Source organism: Rhinichthys klamathensis, unplaced genomic scaffold (genome assembly GCF_029890125.1).
Source record: "Rhinichthys klamathensis goyatoka isolate OS25496 unplaced genomic scaffold, OSU_Roscu_1.1 h1tg000221l_1, whole genome shotgun sequence".
NCBI lineage: Eukaryota > Metazoa > Chordata > Actinopteri > Cypriniformes > Leuciscidae > Rhinichthys > Rhinichthys klamathensis.
This window is the reverse complement of record NW_026606745.1, coordinates 1,203,254-1,226,866: the sequence shown is the minus strand read 5'-3', so window position 1 is coordinate 1,226,866 and position 23,613 is coordinate 1,203,254. Positions and strand designations below refer to the sequence as shown.

Sequence of the window (23,613 nt, the reverse complement as noted above, 5' to 3'; positions counted from 1 at the left end):
TGAAAATATTGAACGTTTCCAATGATGCCATGTTGCTTTGAATTTAGCATTGCACACCTGCAAGTAATGCCACTTTTAAAATAACCAACTTCTTACCAATTAATGTGACTCAATGAGAAAATACGGGCGTAGTATACCCTTTTTAGTTCCATCACTTAGAGATTTTAATGACTACACATTCATAAGTCGCTATGCTCCACACATTCCTGTCATTCCAGCTCTGCGCGTGCCATCATTGATTTAACACAACAGCGCGAGCAGCTTATATTCGCCTCAGCCAGTCCGGGCAGTATTGTATTCCTTTTGTTTTCGTTCTTTAAAAGGTATTATGGCGATATCTGACTTAATTTAGATGAATAAGAGTGTTCTTATTTCGTTTTCATTCGCTTCACGAATTGGAGTGTTTTACCTGGCTTCGGCTAGCAGGCTAACTATTTTAGCTATTTCGCGAGTTAATCGATACCCAGCTGCTCAAGAAAACGAGGAACACCTCATGTGTCGTTGCTAAAAGATTATGGCATAGCCATTGTGTACTCGTGACACGTGAGTATAATGTAGTTTTAACCACCGCCGATGTGTTTTCTCAATGTTTGTCAACATTTACTGTACAGCGAGATGTTTTGTGTCAGTGCTAACTGGCTAACAGATGTGAGAACTGGTAGAATGAACAGGGCGGATAGAGGAAAACTCCTTAAAATGAACGTCTTTAAATGTGACAAACATTGATAGAGTTGGTTTAAACCATTTGTTTTGAGTTTTAACACACCGATGTATAAGTTATTCAGAGTGAGGAGAGAATGAGTTACAGGCATTCAGTGGGTGTATTAGAAACACCCAACATCTGCCATTTCTACACACAACCAGCTGATATTCCAGTTTAGCGAGATTCTTTTAAAGCTTCTCTTTAATTTTTCTTACTCCGCTAACGGAGATTAATGTGATTACAAGTTTCGTATCACGTCAACGTTTAATCAAAGCAAGATAACACGATGTGCAGCAGAGCCGTGGCCTGTTTGGCCTGTATTTGTTGGTGTTGTGGACATTCATGTGTCAGTGATAGTGCAACTGAAGTTGTTTTCCTTCTGTACAAAGGGGCTGTTATCTAGGGTTGGACCTTGTGGATGTTGAGAAAGGCAAAGTGAAGCTGAAGACCAGATGTTCCTCTGACACTAGCAAAGATGATGCCTGTGAGTATCCCTTCTCTTATTTGGTCAGCAATGAGTTAAAACAACGCAGTTTGTTTACATTTTACAATATGTTTCACGTGGCGAGGCATAAGTGTGATTCTTATAGCTGTGTAGTTAAAAATGTTATCCCACCCACATCGCTACTTTTTTTTGCTTATGGCATAGTATAGTATAGTAGAAAGTACGTACAGTATCTTGTAGTAGTGTCCACTGGCAGTAGTGTGAAGTTTGATTTGTTGAGAAGGGTGTGGGCTTCCTAGTGTCATGCCAGGGGATTCATAATTGGCTACTTTTGAAAAAGCTGTGAATGCTGATGGGAATATCCTATGTGCAAGAACCAACATGTGGCTCATGCTGTGATGTTTTAACTCCACTGATCATTTAGCTTTTTCGATACAAAACCTCTGTTTGAGATTGAAACCAATGAGTCAAAACAGATCGGTTTGAAATTTAATTTTGTGACAAGGCTTTTGTTCATCCTTTGCTGAGGAACTCCCTTTTCTCTATACTTTCCATGTACTAATTGCGGCTATTATTTTTATGATGTTAATGCGCAGAACTGCTTGTTAAGAGAACATTGTTGTTGTTTTTTTTCAGCCTAATGCATCAGTATTTTCCAGTAATGCGAAGTCATTATTGACATTTTTGTTTCCCTTCCTCAATTCTCAAAGGGTCTCAAAATCAGAGTAGATAGATATAGTATAGATATACTGCAATTGATGTTTATTTATTCATGATTTTATTGCTCCTTTTTATTTCCACTTTGAACACAATTCCAATGAAGGATGAACTCCATATTATCTTTTATTATCTACTTTAAAATGTGAGAATTTGTTTTTAGGCAACATTTCTGAATGATTGTTTACAAAGACTTAGTATATCGGGTCATTTTTATTTGTTTCTCGCTTTACATCATCTCATTTGTTTCAAAACTGCTTCACAGAAAATCATTGGGTTGTCACAACCTCTAAGACCTGGCAGGTGAATTACTGGTGAGATCATATATTAACTCTAAAGGAAGCATTGCATCATTAAAAACATTAACTTTGTTGAGCACATTTAACCCACAATGTTTTACGTTTATCAACAAAAGAGTATTTTGTGACCTTGATTTAGCCTTTTCCTGCCTAATCTACAGATGTTGATCATCTGAGTAATTATTAGTTTATCACAGCGCAAGTAATCACTACCTACCACAGGTCCCACCTGTTTGTTTGTTTCTTATTCCACTGACAAATCAAAATGCAATAATTACATGTACCTAGTTCTCGTAGTAACACAAGCACCATGTCAAATGCAGATTATGCACGTTTACGTCTTTCTCCCTGATGTGGCCAGTTCTCAAGCAGAATGTTTTAGTAGAAAGCACAGATTGTTATGATTGCTGTCCTTTTGACATCTGGATAAGATCATGTTTTGCTGTAGCATAGAAGGAATTTGATTGGTTGCAAGTTGCAACTAAACAAAACAACAGTAAAATGTGATTGTACTGATTTGGATTGTAGAGCAAAAAAGGTGTGTTCCGGCCTTCCTCGTAGATATAAGTTGGTATTGATGGTGGGTGGGAGGGAGCCTGATCTCAGTATCCTAGTGCCTGCCTATAAAGTGAAAAAAGCACACATTTGTTTTGGAGGACCTGGGGTCTCATTTATAAAGCATGCGTACGCACAAAACGGGGCTGGAAACGTACGTACGCCAGTTTCCACGCAAAGGTTGTGATCTATAAAAAACAAACTTGACGGGAGAATGTGCGCACCTTTAAGCAAACTTTGAGCCGTGCGTACGCACGTTTTGGAGACGGAGCAGTTTGGCGACACCGATGGTGAGCTGGAGCTAAATGTCTTTTTGGTCACTTTTAGACCGAAAATCTAAAGAAAATTATACATACAGTATACAGAAAGATAATACAAATATAATTTCACTCACCAAGCCTATCACATGAAGCAAACATCCATCCATCCCTTTGTTACATTTTTCCCTTTTTTATTTATTTATGACATTGTGCATGTGGATAATGTTTGTGTTGTGGATTATGTGTCAATATGCCTGTATTGTACAACAAATTGCCTTTCGGGGACATTAAAGTTTTCTAAGTCTAAATATCCATCCCTTTGTTCTTTAGTGAAACTGACGCAGCCTATCTAAAACCGTAAATCTTCATTATAATCATAAATACAGTGTTCTGTGAAATATGTTCACAATAACAGTTTAAATAAATAAAACTATGTTTTACTTCTGATATAAACATTTAGATTAAATATGGCATTCTGATTAATGGAGTTAGACACTTAAATTACATGAAATCATTACTGAGAAGTTACAACTTTTTTTATATTCAATAAATAGAAATATTTGTTGTGGATGCAATGCTTTCAAACACTTTTCCTCTGGCATGCTGTGTTTTAATGTTTTAACTACAGAGATAATTGCTTATCATGATAATAGGAGATTGTCTGAGAAAATAGTTTCGTGCAAATAATGCACTACAAGGTCTATCTGTTTGTTTCCATTAAAAATATAAATCAATTAAAAATACTCTTTGGCCAGTGGAAAAGATTGAGAAAAACTTTCTCTGAAATGTATTTTACACTATTTGATTTTATTCAAAAACAAGGCAAGGATATAGGCTACTAAATTATTTTTTATTAATGTAACGGCACATCCGTATTTCATATTTTCCAAATGTCTTGTACCGTTAAACATGTTATCACGTGGATGAATAATCATATGCAAATGATATGCAGATGAGGATATGCATAGTAAAACTAGGTGTTGTAAGCTCCATATATGGTTGTTTCGGGGAGGAGACGCATGTGCGCACAATCTTCCGCTGACTGGGATTTATAAAGTGAATTCTGCGCAGGTTCTGGCGTGCGCACGGTTTTATAAGTCAGAATATTTGTTTGCGTACGCCATTTTTGGCTTTCGGACGCACGTACACTTTTAGTAAGGATTCTACGCACAGTTTTATAAATGAGACCCCTGGGGCCTCATGTATCAACACTGCGTACGCACAAAAACACGGCGTACGTCAGCTTTCACGTTCACGGCCAGATGTACTAACAATGAAATTAACGTAAGAATGTGCGTTCCTCCAAGTAAACTTCATGTCTGGCGTACGTATATTTGTCGTGATTTTTGTCCGTTGGCGACTCATAGAGGCAATAAAGTGAAGTGGCAAACATTACACTACGAATTGTTCTATCGCACCACCAGCTGTCAGATATTGCTTATAATTTGTAATTGATAAATTATTTGACATATTGTCACACGAGTTTTTATTCAAATATTATATTATGCAATTAAAGGGATACTCCACTTTTTTTTGGAAATAGGCTCATTTTACAACTCCCCCAGAGTTAAACATTTTCACTGAAATTTCGTTTCTTGCTTGCTTTAGCCATGTTCTTGCAGGTTTCTTTTGCCAAATTGGACTAATTACCATATTTAAATTAATTTAATTGGGGGAGGAGACTGAGTGGGGCGTTGTGCTCGTGCATGTGCGCTCAATTTTACGTTAATTGGGATGTACAAAGAGAATATGCGTGGGATCCTTCGTAAGCAGAGATTCATACATCTGCTTTTTTTTGTGCGTACGCACATTTACAGCTTTGTCCGTACGCAATGTTTTAGTATGAATTCAACGCAAGTCTTTGTACATGAGGCCCCAGGTCTTTTCAACAGGAGGCAGTAGATAGGAGGACTCTCTCAAGGCTCAGGTATAATTTTTTTCATGTTATCACACAGTTGAGCGCACAAGCCTTTCAAAGTGTAGGCTACTCCATTGGCCATGCAGACAGATAGACAATCTAATTAACCTCACCTTTCTTTTCAAGAGCATCACTTGCATGTGCGTTGTTGACACAAAAATCAAGCTGCATGTCCACATGCACGATTCGGGATAAATTGTCAATCACGTTTTTTGTTTAAAATAGAGATCACGTTTTTCCCATGATTTTGAATAGACAACTAAACAAAATAACATTTAATTTGTTAGAGGTTCTGACAAAATGTTAATTGTTGCAGTCTGTTTAAAATAGTTTAAATGATTTGAAGGAATTATTTAAAAAAAATGGTTTGAATGATTCAATGACTCGCTCATAAAGACGTCACTTGTTTCATGACTGGATGAATCAGCATTATTGAATAACTCTCTTAAATGAAAGATTCAGTGACAAATACATTTTTATTTATTTCTCAATCTATTTATTTCTGCCAATAGGGTGTCATTTCTCACCCCCTATAACGGTGTAAGTGATACAATCTTTATTTGAGGTGTCAAGTTACTTTCAAAAGGTAATTTGCTCTATTATGATCAATTCTGTAGACATCAGTGTTTATATCTGAACTATAAACTTTTATCCCAGTACTTCTGTGATAATTTGAATTATTGACAACAGAAATAATGATACTGTGGTTGAAAAGACTGTTTGTGAAGCTGTTTCATACCTATACATGACAACTGCTCTCTCTCTGGGTCTGTGGCAGATTTGAATGTTCCGCTGTGATCTTCAATGTCAAAGGTTGTGACTGCGTTGGTGTTTGAATCGAGATCGTGATCTTTTAACGATTAATTATGCAACTCTAGACTAATGATAAATTCTGTAGACTGTCTGCGAGCTGGAGCAGAACACGAACAAGAGAAGTATACTCTTTGGGCTCAACTGTGCTTTTGTGAGTGGTATATGATTGTAACGTTGTTTTCAACATGAAGTTTCATCAACTGTTATGATGGCCATGAAATTCACTCATTGTCCCAGAGGGTATTAGAAAGCAAGGTTGTCTTCCCGTCAAACCCTGACCTCTCGTTTGATTAACCCAAATCTTGCTTACTCAACGTATGTTTACTGGTTCTAAAAATACGTCCTGAAGTAAGTTTAGCCAACCCAGAGTGTTTATGGTTAACACACAAGACATTCTAAGAGCGACGAATCGACGAGCCACCATGGAAACGGACGCTAAGAAAAAGTGCGCCATTCTACTTACTTTTGTTTAATGGCTATTTACGGTACATACTTGGTGCCAAGCGTGCCGCACAAGCCCTCAAAAGTGAAGCCAAAACGTCTCGATCGCCCCCCAGAGGCCGGTCCTAGTATAGGTCATAAGCCCCGCCTCCCCGTGTTATTCAATGGGACGCGAGACCAACTAAACAATTAAATTACACTTCACATATCTTTTTTCTAAAGATAGTTACTGTCATTTACTGTAGTTTCTATCACGTTGATGTAATTTCAAGTGTTTGTTTTTAAAATAAGGTTGTTTTTAGTTAGTTATTTGATGCTATAAAAACGGTGCTGTGACATCATGATTGACAGCTGTGATTGACAGGTTCTCTGTGCGAAGTAGTCACTGAAGCACCAACGGACTTTTTTTTCATAATGTTGACTATGTGGTTAGTAGTTGTATTTACCTTATTTTAACGAGGTACTGCAATCAGCAGACATCATTGGAGAGGAACGGAGCAGACAAGGCCACTTAAGAAAAGTGCAGGGGGTGTGCTTGCGATTGATTCAGCGAGAGTGGGGGCGGGGCCTTGATTTCGCAGCTTTACTTCCTGCTCACTACTGCGCATGACTGGTCCCGAAAACCCAAGGGGGTAATCCATCGACCGGAAGTTGAAGCCGGCCGGGTGCCGCCATGTTGTAGCAGATCTTCACTTGCGTTAGCATTTCCATTGACTCCCATTCATTTTGGCGTCACTTTGACAGCGAATAACTTTACATCTGAGGCGTTTAAAGACTCCATTTGTCCATTATTTATTTCTAAAGAAACACGACAATGTATAAAGGGCTCCATTACCTTCTGTTACATTATGGCCCCGTAGAAACAGATTTAGTAAAAATAGGCTAACGATTGCGTCATAACCACTCGACTCTCTGTCGCTCTGTACAGAAATTACCGTACAGACAGGAGGAGAAGCTCGCAGGCAATCGGGGGGACGTCCCGTCAAGGGAGAAGCCCATAGATAATGAGTCCATAAAAGCAACGGAATACTTACTCCTGCTCACTCACGCCAAAGAACTCTTTGCTCAAGTTCCCCGTCTCTGCAAGATTAACGTTGGCAATTTTCACGCACAGCTACTAGAAGATTCACGTCTGTCAGACAGGTTGCTCACGTCATCAAGCTTAGTTTGAGTCGGTTTGAGTCTGCGCGTCAGGAACGGAAGTGCTCAAAAATCGCTAAAAATGGGCTTCAACTGTCTCAACTGAGTTCCAATGAGATGGCTCTGTCCACTTCTTATACTGTCTATGCGAAAACCCAACTGCGCAAACTCAAATTCCAATATGTCAGCGCCATATCGGGACACTGGCGGCTTCAGTTCTCTCCAATGGAAAAGAGCGAAGGGGCGTCATCCATCTTTTTTTACAGTCTATGCTTGGTGCATATCGCCACCTATTTGGTGGTTGTGCAGTCATTTTTAAAGCTTTTTGTTTAATATTCTTTAATCACTGTGAATAAGAACTATATTGTTTGTTTGATGCTAATTATATAATAAAAAAGACTAATTAAACTAAATAACACTCTTGCAAAGATAACATGCCTGTAAAAGTTTTATTTTTTATGTTTAGTCATTTTGCTTCCATATTGTTTAAAAGGTAAGCTATATCGGTAACACTTTACAATAATGTTCATTTGTTAACATTTGTTACCTTAGTTAGCATGGACTAATGAACAATAGGCAACTTCTTCAGCATTTATTAATCTTAGTTAATATTAATTTCAACATTTACTGATGTTATTAAAATCAAAAGTTGTATTTGTTATCATTAGTTAATGTACTGTGAACTAACATGAACAAACAATGAACAGCTGTATTTAATAAATACTGTAACAAATGTATTGCTCATTGTTAGTTAATACATTAACTGTTAACTAAACTAATGAACCTTATTGTAAAGTGTTACCGATATATCATATCGTTTGTGTGTGTGTATATATATATATATATATATATACTGTATATGGTATATGTGTGTATATATACATATCACACACAAGTTATTTCCAAATCAAATTATAGCTTTTTGTGGGTCAATGCAGCAAATTCACATGACTAACTTGAACCCTATGTAAAAGGACTCCTATTGAAATGGCTGAATTTTGAATGTAAATTCTTGTTATGTTTTGTTAAAGTAATGTGGATTGTCTACTTTACCTAATTTTACTTTTTACAGGCTATTTGTTAGAATATTTGATTGGTTTGCTTTTAGCTTAATTGCAAAATCGGCTTTTAGGTACCACACCATTCATTTTCTACTTATTGATTTAAACTCTAGCCTCAATTGTTTACTTTTGAAAGCATGATTAGATCCGCAGCTGGTTTCAAACAAAGGATGTTAGGTTCGGTTTCCTGCATGTTGAAGCCCCTACACCTTCTCCCTATGCTGATGTTGGCATTGTTACTGTTAGCTACAGCCGCTAAGCTGCCTGTGCTGCAATTGGCTGACAGCCATGGAAACAGCCAAATGAGGAGTAAACGGCAAACTCACAGCAGGGTGTGGTTGAGTTCAGCTTAAGTTTAGAGCTGTATATTAGATTATGGTCCTATATTTTTATGCCTGCTTGACTCTTTGTATGTAAAACCAGGGGCTAAACAGGTGTGCAAATACCTGTTACACAGAGTGAGTGATGAAGAATAGTGTTGTCAAGATACCAAAATTATGCCTTCGATACGATTGATACCTGACTAAAATATCTTGATGATATACTGAAATGATACCACGGCACAAACCTAAAACAACAGGGAAAGTAATTGAAAAATAGATGACAGAACATGGAACTTAAAATTCTTTGTTTTATTTATTAATTTAAACAAAATGAGAGAGGTATTTGCAACATTGATACAAGGATCAAGCCAAATTAAAGTTATTAATGCCCTCAACTGCCTCAAACTCTGATGGTGAAAAAAGTTTGCTTGACACAAATCACACTCGTTGGACATCTATTTGAGGACATGAGTATCATGAAGGATAATTATGTTATCAATCACATTCATTCTGTCATTGATTTTGTTTACGTTCACTTAAAGATACAATATGTAATTTCTTTCGCCGCTAGGGGTCGCAAACCTCTTACAATAACAAAGGCGTAGGTTGATGACGCAAAAGTTTCTGCGGAATTATGGAACTTGTCATCAAGCCGATGGATCTAATAATGTTTATGGATGAGTAAATACATTGTTTTTTATCATGCACTGTAAACCCTAACGCTCAAAATACTTAATTGGTTTGAGTAGGAAAAACTTAAATTAAACTAATTAGTTCAGTCAAATTAACTTTTATGAGTATTTAGCACTTTCTTTTTCTTTCAAGTTCACAGAATGGATATATTTTAAGTAAACTGAACTGTTTCATTGTTTTGAGTTTAATTAAATTATTTCTTTTAATTTAGACGAACTTAAGTTTAACTGAAACGGCTGGGATGTATATTTCCCAGCATGCTTTACCGATGGCACTCGAAAGGGAGAGTAAATGCTAATATTAAGTGTAATACAATGTTTTTGTGTGCAAGATTAATGTTAAGCAGGTGATTTAGTAATGATTAATGTTTCGTTATGCTAATTTAGAAGAATTTCTGTTAATGTTGGTTTTAGGATAGTTACCATCATGGTGACAAGTGGTGCATGAGCTTGATTTGAGAGCAAATAAAATATTTATATTGCTGCAAGTGTTACTGTATAGCATACAAGATGTTAACAAAATAGTATGTTAGCAAACTAGCTTGTTAAAGCTAGCTACGTTTATACTAATAAAAGTGTTCATATTGAGATTACATGAAATTTTAAGTTAAATGTATGAATTAGTGTACTCAAACATTTCAAGTTAAGAACAATTCAAATGTACAAATACAAAATAAAAATCTGTCAGTTCTGCTTACTTAAACTTTGAATTTCTTCACCTTAAAAATTTGAGGCAACTGATTGCCTTAAATTTTTTGAGTTGTGCCAACTTATTCGGGTTTGCAGTGTGACTGTGGTATGAAGCAGGGCGCGATTGCTAATAAGATATCATCGCCACACGCGAATCCCACGCGTCCCGCGGATATAAAGGAATAAGAATATTTAATACTACCGATCTACCCACAAGTGCTGAATTACTCAAACAGGTCAGTTTAAGCATCTGAGGTAACGCAGCGCTGTTTCACTTGGTCTGCACTATCACACTAAACAGCATTTGAATTGAGTGTGTTTAAGTTATACTTTTATTCAGTGTTAGTTTTGTTGGCTATATAGCAGTAAACTAGATCAACATTAGAATAACATACAGATCATATTCTAACATTCCATCATGGTGAACTATATAACATTGATTAGTTTTATGTACATTTGCTCACCTGTCTAATAAAGTACATGTAAGAGCTCTGTCAAGTCGAAGTTATTCGCGGACGTGGAGCTCTCATCTCGAAAACGCCACGCAGATATTGATCCTCGTTTTAGTTCTCCTTTTTTCCCAAAGTCTGCTTGCCATGGTCCATAATGTTTGAACGAAACAACAACAGGATAAAATTGGAATTTCTCTGAAATTAAAAATATTTGGGAACTTTTGGAATATTGTAAGTACACAACTACAGGAAATATATCACACTGTGCAAGCGATTTTTGGATATTTTATTACAAAATTCTTACATATTGTACCTTTAAGACATGGAATACTTGCCAATATGGGAATTTTGACATTATTCGGTGTGTATTTGACCTGAGAACTGAATTCTGGACAGCATGCTATTGTGGCTTTCTGATGCTTCAAGTGCACTTTGCACGCATCAGGTGTGTTAGACAGCGCTACCATCGCTTTGAGGTTTTTTTCGGCGGCTTGTTGATGTTAACTCTTTTTAACATCAAGCATGTCCCGTTTTCTCATTCATGCATTTTTCTTTATTGTTCTAAAGTGGCAATAATTTGAAGCAGTGCCTCATGGATATATTTACATATCAGATATCTAATATGAGAAGACTAAATATTTGGCACGCCCAGACAGTGTGCCTGGAGGCAGTGGAAGAAGAGCACTTATTCTTTTGTTTTCTCTAGAATAATAGACATCTCCAGTCTACTTAAATGAACTGTGAGAAAGCTGTTTTCCCATAGTCAGCCTCTTAGAAACCGTACAGGAGTCTCAATTTAAGACTGTGAAGAAGAGCCTACATGCCATTTGGATCGCAAGAGATATCCTCCATGACCTAGATTGCTCTATCATGCTGGGAATGCAGATGCATGATGGGAAATGCCTACATATGTACTGCCTAGTGGCTATTTGTATCAAGAGAACTAGAGCAATGTCTAAACCAAAAATCAGAGTAGATGAGCTCAAAGAACATACTTCATCAAACCTCAGTAGAGGTCAAAGATGCACAGACTCAAGAGACACGTTCCCAAATGCTCCTGTGGTGTATACAATAAAGCACTTTAATTGTCTACTGTTTACTGAAGAGTGCCCTATGCTAGCAGTGTGCTGGAAACAGGGTCACTGATGCATTTCAGAACCTGCGCCAGGGTCTCTATGGATTGCCTTAGTGAGCAGGCAGAGTGCTGGTTGTGAAAAAGTGATGAGTTTCTTTACTTCCTTTGCCTGCTACACCATTTAATAACTCCTGTGGGTAAATTTAGCAGCTCTGATACATCGGTGCAATGCTAGATATCAATAAAGCAAAATAGCAAACACACACAGCAGCTCTGATGTTTTATTTTGATAGCGAGTTTTAAAGAGAGAGCGTACAAATCGGTGTTAGTGCTCTTTTTTTTTTTTATCTTGTCTAATCTATATATATATATATATATATATATATATATATATATATATAATCAGGCATAACATTATGACCACCTTCCTAATATTGTGTTGGTCCCCCTTTTGCTGCCAAAACAGCCCTGACCCGTCGTGGCATGGACTCGGTGTGCTGTAGTAATCTGGCACCATGATGTTAGTAGCAGATCCTTTAGATCCTGTAAGTTGCGAGGTGGGGCCTCCATGGATCAGACTTAATTGTTCAGGACATCCCACAGATGCTCAATTGGATTGAGATCTGGGGAATTTGGAGGCCAAGTCAACACCTCAAACTCGATGTTGTGCTCCTCAAACCATTCCTGAACCATTTTTGCTTTGTGGCAGGGTGGATTATCCTGCTGAAAGAGGCCACAGCCACCAGGGAATACCGTTTCCATGAAAGGGTGTACATGGTCTGCAACAATGCTTAGGTAGGTGGTACGTGTTAAAATAACATCCACATGGATGGCAGGACCCAAGGTTTCCCAGCAGAACATTGCCCAAAACATCACACTGCCTCCGCCGGCTTGCCTTCTTCCCATAGTGCATCCTGGTGACGTGTTCCCCAGGTAAGCGACGCACACGCAACCGACCATCCACGTGATGTAAAAGAAAACATAATTCATCAGACCAGGCCACCTTCTTCCATTGCTCCGTGGTCCAGTTCTGATGCTCATGTTGGCGCTTTCGGCGGTGGACGGGTCAGCATGGGCACCCTGACTGGTCTGCGGCTATGCAGCCCCATACGCAACAAACTGCGATGCACTGTGTGTGTATTCTGACACCTTTCTATCAGAACCAGCATTAACTTCTTGAGCAATTTGAGCTACAGTAGCTTGTTTGTTGGATCGGACCACACGGGTCAGCCTTCGCTCCCCACGTGCATCAATGAGCCTTGGCCGCCCATGAACCTGTCGCCGGTTCACCACTGTTGCTTTCTTGGACCACTTTTGATAGATACTGACCACTGCAGACCGGGAACACCCCACAGGAGCTGCATTTTTGAAGATGCTCTGACCCAGTCGTCTAGCCATCACAATTTGGCCCTTGTCAAACTCGCTCAAATCCTAACACTTGCCAATTTTTCCTCCTGCTAACACGTCAACTAAGGACAGAATGTTCACTTGCTGCCTAATATATATCCCACCCACTAAAAGGTGCCGTGATGAAGAGATAATCAGTGTTATTCACTTCACCTGTCAGTGGTCATAATGTTTTGCCTGATCGGTGTACATAAACTCTAGAATGTACAAGCTGCCATTGAATGTCACTCATTGCCTATGAAAATAGTTTCAAACAAAGCAGAGCAGAACCATTTGTGCATCTCAGAGCAACACACAACAGTGTTTCGTTACTAAATTAATCTGTGTTTTTAAACCGCTTGAGTGAATTATTCAATGACCCATTCATAAAGACCGGCACTTGTGCTGCGTCCCAATTCGCATGCTGTCCATCCTAAATAGTATTCGAAATGAGAATTATTTTTCCCCAAATTGTAGTATGTTGAAATGAGAATTCCAATACCCGTATGATCTACTTTTTCCAGTTAGAATCCAGGGTATTATAATCTGCACAGAATATGAAGAATATAAAAAGGTGTGTCATCTGTCCACGACAGGCCTAAATCAGCCACACTCAGCAAAATATCATAAATTTGTTTGTCAATATCATAACACCCCTATTGTCAGTAGCATGTTTGGGTATGGTTGTACTAAGGCAGAGTTAAATTATGTAATGGGTGTGTCTGATAGGAAATAAATCAGTCTGTTATTGCAGCAGGATAAAGTTTGTCAAGGCTTGCTTTATTTTGGTCATTTCTAGTGCTGAGCTTCCCACCAGCATGAGGAATTAACTAACATACAGCAGACTGAGCAGTGTGGATGTCGGCTCCTTATTGCTCAGCTTTTATTTTTTTAAATGAGGTTTTTCTCTCCTTCCTTTTTCTGTCGTGTTCTTTTTGTCAGTTTTGCTCTGGGATTTGTTTTCTTGCCTACTTTCTTGACTCACAATGAAAGCATAACTGTTTCTTTGACCTGGTTAGGTAAAGGATTCTTTGTTCTATATGGATTATGAAGTGTTAAAAGCTGCAGTTTCACTTTTTTCAGTATTTTGAGTTAACATGACAAAAACTAGTTCTTGTTAACACTTAATTTGTATTGCCAAACATTATCAACAATTCATGAACGTTAAAGTACTTTTATGCCTAACTCACATATGTATTTTAGCTAATGATGTTTTATTATATAATAATGTGTTATGTAAAGATATCTGTTAATGTTATGCAACAGAACACAGGCATCTCAAGACATGTTTTTAAGTTAAAACTATTGCTGACTGAAAACGGTAAGCTCATGAAACAAGCTTTCATCATGCTAGAGTTAATTTTAATTTTTATTTGAATTGACAGCCTTGTTGTCCACAGACAAACCTCAGCTGAACCCGCTGTGTCTGTTCTGCTAGATAGCATGTCTGTTTGGAGAGAGATTTATAATGTGTCATCTCAGTACTCTGCGCATTATGAGTTCACAGCATTGGACCGATCCACAGTGCCTGAATCTGCCATTCTGCCTTGTGACTCTCTGCACATGCGTGTGCACGTCCTGGATTCGTGTTTACTGGGAGTTTGACATCTAATCGGGAGTGTTTCGCATAGTAGATGTCTGCTTTAATTAGGGTGTATTGATCATGATGGCTGTCCTGCCCCTCTGCATTCTCATCTACTGCTTTCAGATGCATCTGTTCATTTTCTTTTGACTTTGTATTGAGAGAAGCTGTAAAGTGAATTCTGGGTAAATAATAATGATTACGAACATTGTGCAATTTGGACATGTTCGGGTCTTGATATTAAGCCATTCGGGCAAGTAAATTGGTCATTCACCTGTCAGAGTAAAAAAAAAATGTTACTTGTGGTTCATCAAGTGTGAACGCTGCCATCCGAAACCGTTTTGAAAGCTAGACTAACTTAAGCACATCTGGTTCAACCGGCCCCTGGTATCTGGCAGTTTCCTTGAACAATAATTCAGATGCTATTTGGTATATATTGTCTTTTAAAATCTGGTCTTGTGGATGTTATTAGAAGGTATTTTTGTTTCGACTCATTGTGATGGGACATGAAGACACATTCATGTTTATATTTCTGGACTCTTCCTTGAGCTGGGCTAACCAGTGCTGATCTTACTGAGGAACCGTTCTCAACCAATAAGCTTTTTTGTTATGGCACATGAAAGTGCTGTCAGAATTGTGAGGTTACCCTGCATGGCGGGTTGCCCCGCAGCTCTGTAATGGCATCAGTGTCACAGTCTCAGTCAGCGAGAGAGAGTGCCCTTCTCGTCAAGTCTCATCCTTTCTGTGCGTGTGATTCAGGCAGCCAATGAAGGCCAGTGCAGTGAGATGCTAGTGCACTGTTGTTGGGGCACTTGAAGCAGACACAACCTCATCTTCCTCTTCCTCTCCCTCTCCCTCTCATGGCTGTAGTTTTTCAATGCCAAGTTTGGGCAGGAACATAATTGACCCACAGAACCATGTGCTGTATGTTGTTGAAACACAGATATAAATGCTAGAAACTGTGCACTAATGTTATGAGTTATGAAATGTCACTTTCAAATGAGCCCTTCTCCTTTTAAGTTGACTGTAAAAGCATTTACCGTAATGCTGATTTAGTCTATACAGTTTTTAATCATGTTATGCAGTAAAATCATTTCTTTAAAGAAAAACAGCAGACAAAAATGCTTTTCAATTTCATTCTTTGTAAGAATAATATCCATTTAATTTTTAATTAATTTCTTGAATTAAATTCAAGACATTGTTCTTGGCCTACACCCAAAGTCCTTGTACTAATTTTGTTCCTTTTTTTGTTCTTTTCTTATTTAATCCAACTCAGCCTAGTGTTTCTGGTTGTCTGTCTCTGGATTCCTGCTCCAGAAATGTCTGTTGTTTCCTCTCATTGGTGGACTGATCCTTCACCTGCTATTATGTATATGTTCTTATTTAGTAATAATTTTTCTGTTCTTTTAAAGCTCCAGTCCGTAACTTTTCCTCTTTGTCGCCATCTCTCTGTTCGAAATCTGTAACTGCAGTGATTCGCGGAATTATCATCTTTACGTGGGTTGTAAATCGGCATGAAACAGCGCGGATGAACACAGTGCTTTGAGGCGAGTGCTGCTGTCAGTCACCGCGCTGTGTGGATACTGTCATACAGAATTACAGATTCACTTTTTGAAAGTTTGACCAACATAAGAATGTTCATAAGAAAATGTCTTCTGAACAAGTAACATCCATTTTTGTTCTGACCAACTAAGGGGGGAAAAGCATTCGACATGATAAGCTTCGTTAGATTTAATCAACGCGATTTACAGCAACCGTGCAAATTATAGCCTACTTTGTTCTCAAATTCATGTTAACAACATCAGCATTGCGTGACTAATGTTAAATTTAATGTGTTTTATGGTTACCTGTGTAGTTCAGAATTCATATTCTCCATAATAGCAAAACTAGAAAGGCACAACAAAGGAAACTCCATAACTGTGTGAATTAAGAAAACGCACTGTTACACGATTGAACTATTGAAATGTCTTACTTGTTCAGCAGAAAAAAGCCGTCTCTTCTTCCGTTTTGAACCCCTTCAAAACACGGAGTTCACGCACTTTTCAAAAGCCCCGCCGATGTTTAAATCCTTGTGTTCGCATGAGACGATTTCTTTCTCTTTCTCTAGCCATGCACCTTAAATCCGAAGTACGAAGTCTTTTGGGTTTTATAACTGCTGAATCTCCAATTGACACTGATGATTGTTGTTTGGATCTTCCTGGATGCCATAAGTTTAATAATAATGTAAAGTGCTGCGAGAAAAGCCTATACATCTAAACATCTCGTCACGCGCAGTATAGCCGAAGGAGCCGAAACTCCTTCTTTATGTGTACGGGTGTGACGTAATTACACAAAGACATGCTCGAATTTCCCGCGGAAACCCACCAGTACCACTGGAATTAAAATCATTATTACAAGCTAACCGTTTTGAATCTAGCTATGGCAAGCAGATAGTTTTGACCACTGGCAGAATAAGTTTTTTATAATATAATTATTTTGGATTATTTTTAACTTAAAAAAGTTACGGACTGGAGCTTTAAGTATTGTTTAATATTATAGTATTTATTCATTTTAAATTAGCTTTTATTTTTATTTCAGTTTTAATTCTAGTATTTCTTTTGTACGTTTTAGTATTTTACACACCGAAATGAACATTCTGGGCCCAAACCGAAAATTCTGGATACACTTGGCAGAATTTTATTTTTATTTTTTTGTAATATATATATATTTTTTTTTAATTGGGCTTTTTTTTGGAGGAATTTTTTTTTAAATTAGCATTAGACTTTTTAATTCAATTCAGTAATTTTCAATAAAAATACAAGCCAATAAAATAACCACAGATTTATTGAAAAGTAACTCAATTGGACAGAAAATATATTAGTATCAATATATTTTTCTTTATTCAGTTATATGTAACAGGATCTGATTTAAGATTTATTTTTTGACCGATTATCCAAATAATGTATAGTCCTACAAAGCTATTATTATCAGAGCATGTGAGCAAATGGCAGGGAGCGGATAAATGAACAAGAGGGTAGCGTCATTTTACCAGCGTTGCCCAGCACAGCTATACACACCATGTTACAGCAGTAAGGCTATTGCAAACAGAAGCAACAGAGAAGTTTCATGTCGGCACATTATTTAAGTGAACTTTGCTTTTCCGGTGAGCGCGAACGCTATAGGAGTAAAGTGAACTTGCGGTGCATCCCTAATTTTGTTTCAGTATTTAATCGAATAGTTGTATTTCTTTTAACAAAAACTATTTTTAAATGTTTAGTTAACAATAACAACACTGGTATTATATTTAGAAATTAAAGTCAGACTGAGTGGCAAAAGAGCCTGCTGCATGATTGGAAACTGCAAAAACGCGAGTAAAACGAGTGATTATCAGTTTAAACTAAATGTTGGACTCGACATAGTGTTCCTTACAGCTTACCAAAGATCCATGGATATTGACATGCAGCCAGGAATCGTGTTTCCTGACATTTATATGTGCTTGATTTCAATGCCTGGGAAATACATAAAGCAAATTTGCCTGTGAACGCTTTATGTACCGGTAAACACAATATAGGTAGCTCTAAATCTGGATGATCACCTATATCAATGTTATATACAGTATATTATCATAAAACTTGAATAGTTTTTTTTGTCATTGTTATATTTAAAAACATCCAATTATGCAGAATATACAGTATGATAGTAAATATTCAATTGATGAGTTGTCAAAACAATATATAACAATACAATATATAGAGTATGATTTTACCCCAAAATTCAGCAGTTTGACACAAAATGATAACTGCAAATCCACCTTTCGCTGCCTGGAGTCCAGTTGTTTCTTGCAGCGATCCATGAGCTTCTCTTTTCTGTATCTTTCGGCAGTCTGTAAAAATATACCTTTTCTTGTCAAATCTATTTATACAGTCAATTGCAAAGCTGGACGTCACTCCGGCCGACGGTGACGTTACGCGCATACCCTCTATTGTTGCGGTTTCATGTCTTCCATGTATTTTTTTTCTCTCTCTTTCCCTACTCCCTCATTTGAGCTCATTACAAATTCATTCCCTTTCCTTAATGTTTTCCTACTTAACTGTCATACTTAGAATTTGATGAAGCTCCTCAAATATGAATGGTGACTGTCACAAGAGGTTTGAATCTGGGAGGACTGAGGAGTCTAGGTAGTGTATGAGAGAGACAGTCCTCTTAAAACGCTTGGAATAAAAACCTCCGCCAGTTCTGTGCTTTTAAAAAGTCATTTTTTGGGGGTGCTGCTGCTGCCTATGATTTATCAAGCACTTTCTCCAGAGAGGCAGACTATTTTTTTTTTATAGCACCCATGAAAGCCATTTCCTTTTTTCTTTTTTTCTCTCTCTATGTTAAGATATGCACCAGACAATACACTTTCATATATTACATATTTTAAAATAAACTTTAATTAAGTAACACTAGACCTACAGGCATGATCTAGAAGTTATGGTAAGATTTGGAGTTGTGGAAGCACTTGGTCTTTCACCATTGTGACAGTGGTTTGAAGCACCATGTTATGTCTTGCAGGAACCTCATAGTTGCAGTGAACAGTGTCTGGTATATATTTACTGCCTCTGGAATCAAAATGTTTTTTTTTAATCAGGATGGTATTTAAAGTCAGGCATTTTTACCCAATAGTGTTATATCATTAATGTCATAAACTATTAGTCATCTAGATTTTATTCAAGACATGCACTTCACAGCACAACCCTCTCCATAAAGTGTATTATAGCACTCCATTTAGTTGAACAATTAGCGTTGAACAATTTTTTGTTGTTGTACTTTTGCAGCAAACATTGTAGCTTTGATTGTTATAGCGGGGGATCCCCACACAAAATAAGTATTTTAATGTAAGTTCTACTCATTTAAATTTATGATAACAACTGCAATATAGTGAAGTAATAGGAAAATAATCAACATTTATGATTTTACGGCATAATAATTGTACAACCGTATACCCTGTTCATGCCGCCAGCGATAATGAATGTATGATATGTCATCATACATTATGCAAGTCCACTTTTTTCTTTTGAGGGGGCATTCAGATTACTGAACATTGTAAAGGTCATATTATACATACACATGCAGACAAATTAATTTTTGAATAACCCTTAAAGGTACACTATGTAACTTTCAGCCCTTTTTCGGTTAAAACAAAACTGCATGCTTTTTGCGGAAAGAATTGTTTTGATTTGTGTTTCGGCTCTGTGTGACGCTGTGGATGAATATGGTTATCCTACTGGTCATAAATGAATATGGTTATCCTACTGGTCATAAATGAATATGGTTAACCTACTGCTCATAAACCATTTCACTACTAGGCTTAAGAGAATAACCAGTTTAGATGGAAAGGTTCTTAAACTGACTAGCTGAAGATGATAATGTTGCTAAACCCATTAATATAAAATGTACTTCTTTGAAAATAAATTCTAGCACAGCTCTACAACAACCATAATGAAATGATTTACAATGAACTCTTTTAGAGAGCTATGGCAATTTATCTGTTCAATAAAATACCTACTCATCTGTTGAGTAATAAAAACTGCATCTCTGCATCGCTTTTACAACATTTCAAAGCCCTCAGTTCTCGCCATCTCCGAAAAGCCAAGCCAATCTGGATTCTCTTTTTATTACAGAAGCTCCTCTGGACTGCTTTATTTTTCTTTTCTTTCTTTCTTGCCCATTATAACAACTAACCTATGCCACTCCCACATCATACACACATCAAAGTAGCAACCAATACAGGCATGGACGAGTGACGCAGGTCACTATGAAAACCAAAAAAAACCCTATCCCTTTAAAACAGAATAAAGTTTAATTTATTTTGATGTATGCTTTTCACCAAGTTATCTGCCAGTACTAAATAAAAATAAAAAAGGCCAATCATTTAGCCAAGCTTTAAGGCTTGTACCAGTGTCTGTCTCTCGAAGGCTTCATATGGCTCAAAGGAGGATAATTCCAGGTTCTAAAATCTACTTTAGCGTGTATTATTAAAACTCGACTCTCATTTGATTTCCATTATTTTTGACTTAATGTTTCAACTTTTCATGGCCTTTTAACATGGAGGCATCAATAATACAAAACCTTCTACTCTCAAATCTGAAAAAAAAAAAGATGTATTGGTGTCAGTGTAGCACAGACTAATGGTCCAATTTTACAAAGTCTTGAAGTGTGTTGAAGTTTAAACTTGAAGTGAGTTGTTATTATTTGTAAATTAGTAGTTATTATTTGTAAATTAGTATTTATACAAGTATACTTGTACTGTGTAATTTAGTCCTGCCAAAACTTTAGTCAAATTCAACTCAAAGTGGGCAATTCTGTAATCTCATAAATATTCCCTGATATGTTTATGTTAGTAAACCTGTTTAGTCTTGGGATAATCTGTGTTCTCTGAGCTGTTTTGTTGGTTTGTAACGTCACACACTCACAGTTCTTACAGGTCACATTAATACCCCCCAACACTCAGTAATGCAATTAGCATCCTCATCTGATCTTTGTCCCAGCTTTTGCTGCATGTACCCATCAGCCTCCTCCGATCTGGGGTGCAGTCTTCTGTTTTCTCGAGGGAGCCTTATTCTGGAGGGGACCTGGTGACGCACCCTTCACAATTCTGATGAGAGAAGCACCCTCCCACCGTCGTCTTTCTCTGGTTTTCCTTTTCTCTCACTCACACGCTCGCTTGCTCTCAGCAGTCACACAGCTAGCGTGACTACTGAAGGCTTTCCGCTGCAGGGAACCCTTGCCTGCTACTTTTGCTGAGTGGGTTTGAACAAGACACATTCAAAGGATGTGTTCGCTGTAGAGCTACAAGCGATTCATGCGTCATGAAGAAGTTTGTGACTATTGTTCTACGAGGCCTGGTCAGCTTGTCTATCAAACCTGGAGATAAAACCTGGAGCAAGGAGCATGCCCGGCAGCTCAAGAGAGAGGCCAGGAGAAGACGGACTGCATCTAAGTTGGGAAAGGTGATGCAAATAGATGTCCTGCTCGGAGATGAGAGGGGGAGCTTGTTAATACCAACCTGTGCTTCTCAAGTACGGTTGGACGGCAAAGTCATTTTGGTGTTTTCATGAAATCTTTGTCGCAAGGAGTTCAGGTAGTAATAAGTAATGTCAGTGCAAGCAACATTTGACATCGCGTCTATATGTTAATGTTGTGACAATTTTATGGTAATTCTGCTAAGAAGTAGCAACACATGGGCTACTTTCTATATCAAACCAAAAATGTTGCTGACAGCATTGTATAGAAGTACATATAGTACTATAACTCTAATCATAGAAATGTAGTGTAGTTCTACTGCCAAAAAGTAACAATCTCTTGCATGGTTTCATACACTGTGCCAAGATAGTCATTGGTTTCGGTTCTCCATCTCTGTCTGCTAGGCTTTGTCATATTGCTAAATGGATCTGATTGGCTATATTAAGATAGGGCATAGTTGTGGGGCCTGAAAAGATTTTGGGATCAGGTTTGCTGGCAGAAGCAGTCATCATTCATTTTCATTGTTCAGATTAATCAAGTAAGAGTTGACTGTCTGGACATTGAATTATATATGCCTTCTTCCACTCTGCTGAAAGGAAGAATTCAGTTTTTCAAGGTAACATTTATTAACTTTTCAAGAGAACGGGATTATGAACTGTGACGTGCAGGTTTGCTGGATTGCTGCAATGTTATGATATTTTTGACCTGCTTGAGTATCTCAAGTGAAATCAGCTTTGGCATTCAACGTTTGAAGACATTTTAAATGGGATTTGAAACCAGTATAGGCTGGAGGCTTACTTGAGCAGATCTCTCCTTTACACACATGCTGATCTTCTGATGATAATGTTGCAGGACTAGAGCTTAAAAGTTGATGTACTATGCATAACTTTAAAAGAACATGTTGATATTTAGTGGTTATCATTGTCCAGATTGACATTACCACACGAATAAAGTTCATTTTAACTATTTGATTTACACAACAAAAGTGGAGAGTCTTCTTTAGATGTTGTCTTTTGGCTTCTGCAGGTGAGGAGGCTTTTCTCATGGCAGACAGACAAAGCAGAGGTTTTAGGGATGGTGGTTATGGAAGGCGGATGGGTGCATAATTTAGAGGGAATGCAATTGTTTTGCAGTTCAGATGTTATGGGAAGGAGGCGGGAACTGGCGAACATTCAACAAGTTTAATAAATAAATAAACCAATACAAAAATGAAAGTTTAAGCCAGCAGCCCCTCACAGACGACTGCTGGCCACACAAAACAGAAACAAATCACAAAATAAAATCAGGCCTGTTCCTCTCTCGATCTTCACAGTCATCGCTCCTCCTTTATGCTTCCGCTCCTCCGTGAGAGATACGAGACCGGTGGGTCTCACAGGTGTGGTTCATCAGTAATCACGCCACCGGCCTCGCGCCGTTCTCTCACGTCCCTCGACCTCGTCCTGCTTGCCACAGTAATCCTGTAAAACAATTATGAGGTCGAGAAGTAGGCTTCTTTTTTACCTAAGATGAAAAGCTGCAACCTGAGCTGATCTGAGGACAAAATACTAGAACTCTCTTTTGTGTCTCTTTTGTGTCATAAACAGCCAAGAACTGATGTTCTTCACACTGACTGAGACGGGGATTTCTGCACGTCTATTGATCTTACTTGGATAACAGATCCTATCACTTAGCTTGAAAGATTGAACTCTGACTCAACTCACATGATTGTTGTTTTTTACTGTAAAAGACTCCATTTTTACTGTATGACTCCATTTTTCTAATCATTTCAGTCCTTCAAGAAATTTTCATATCGTATTTGTTTTTCAGGTGGACATTGAATAATCAAATGTAAAATAACACTGCATAGTCTTCACTGTATAAATTAAATATAATAAATATAATTAATTAATGCAATTTATCTTTGTTAAAGCTACAAAAGTGATTTTCTCATTTTCTTTTGTTTGTTTAAAGGGCATATTGCAGGTTAGAGGACCCAACGAGTCAATGTATAGAAAAATAATGTTTTCTTTAAAATATACTTATTAATACGCTACAGAAGCTTCTGGAGTCGTTTTTGTGAGAAAATTTTACTTCCGCG

At 37.6% G+C, this 23,613-nt stretch overlaps 1 protein-coding gene across 4 annotated transcripts in view; it reads left to right on the top strand.

Moving 5' to 3' along the window:
- Positions 1–224: 224 nt before the first annotated feature.
- ppp1r13bb (protein phosphatase 1, regulatory subunit 13Bb) overlaps positions 225–23,613 on the top strand; it is a 67,883-nt gene continuing 44,494 nt past the window's right edge. For 3 of the 4 annotated variants that reach the window (XM_056264440.1, XM_056264442.1, XM_056264439.1), the window contains exon 1: positions 21,368–21,523. In XM_056264440.1, coding sequence (XP_056120415.1) covers positions 21,383–21,523 — 141 coding nt within the window. In that variant the 5' untranslated portion in view covers positions 21,368–21,382. Of the gene's footprint in view, positions 544–1,092; positions 1,188–21,367; positions 21,524–23,613 lie in introns of those variants that run through there. The other variant, XM_056264441.1, reaches the window with a different exon arrangement.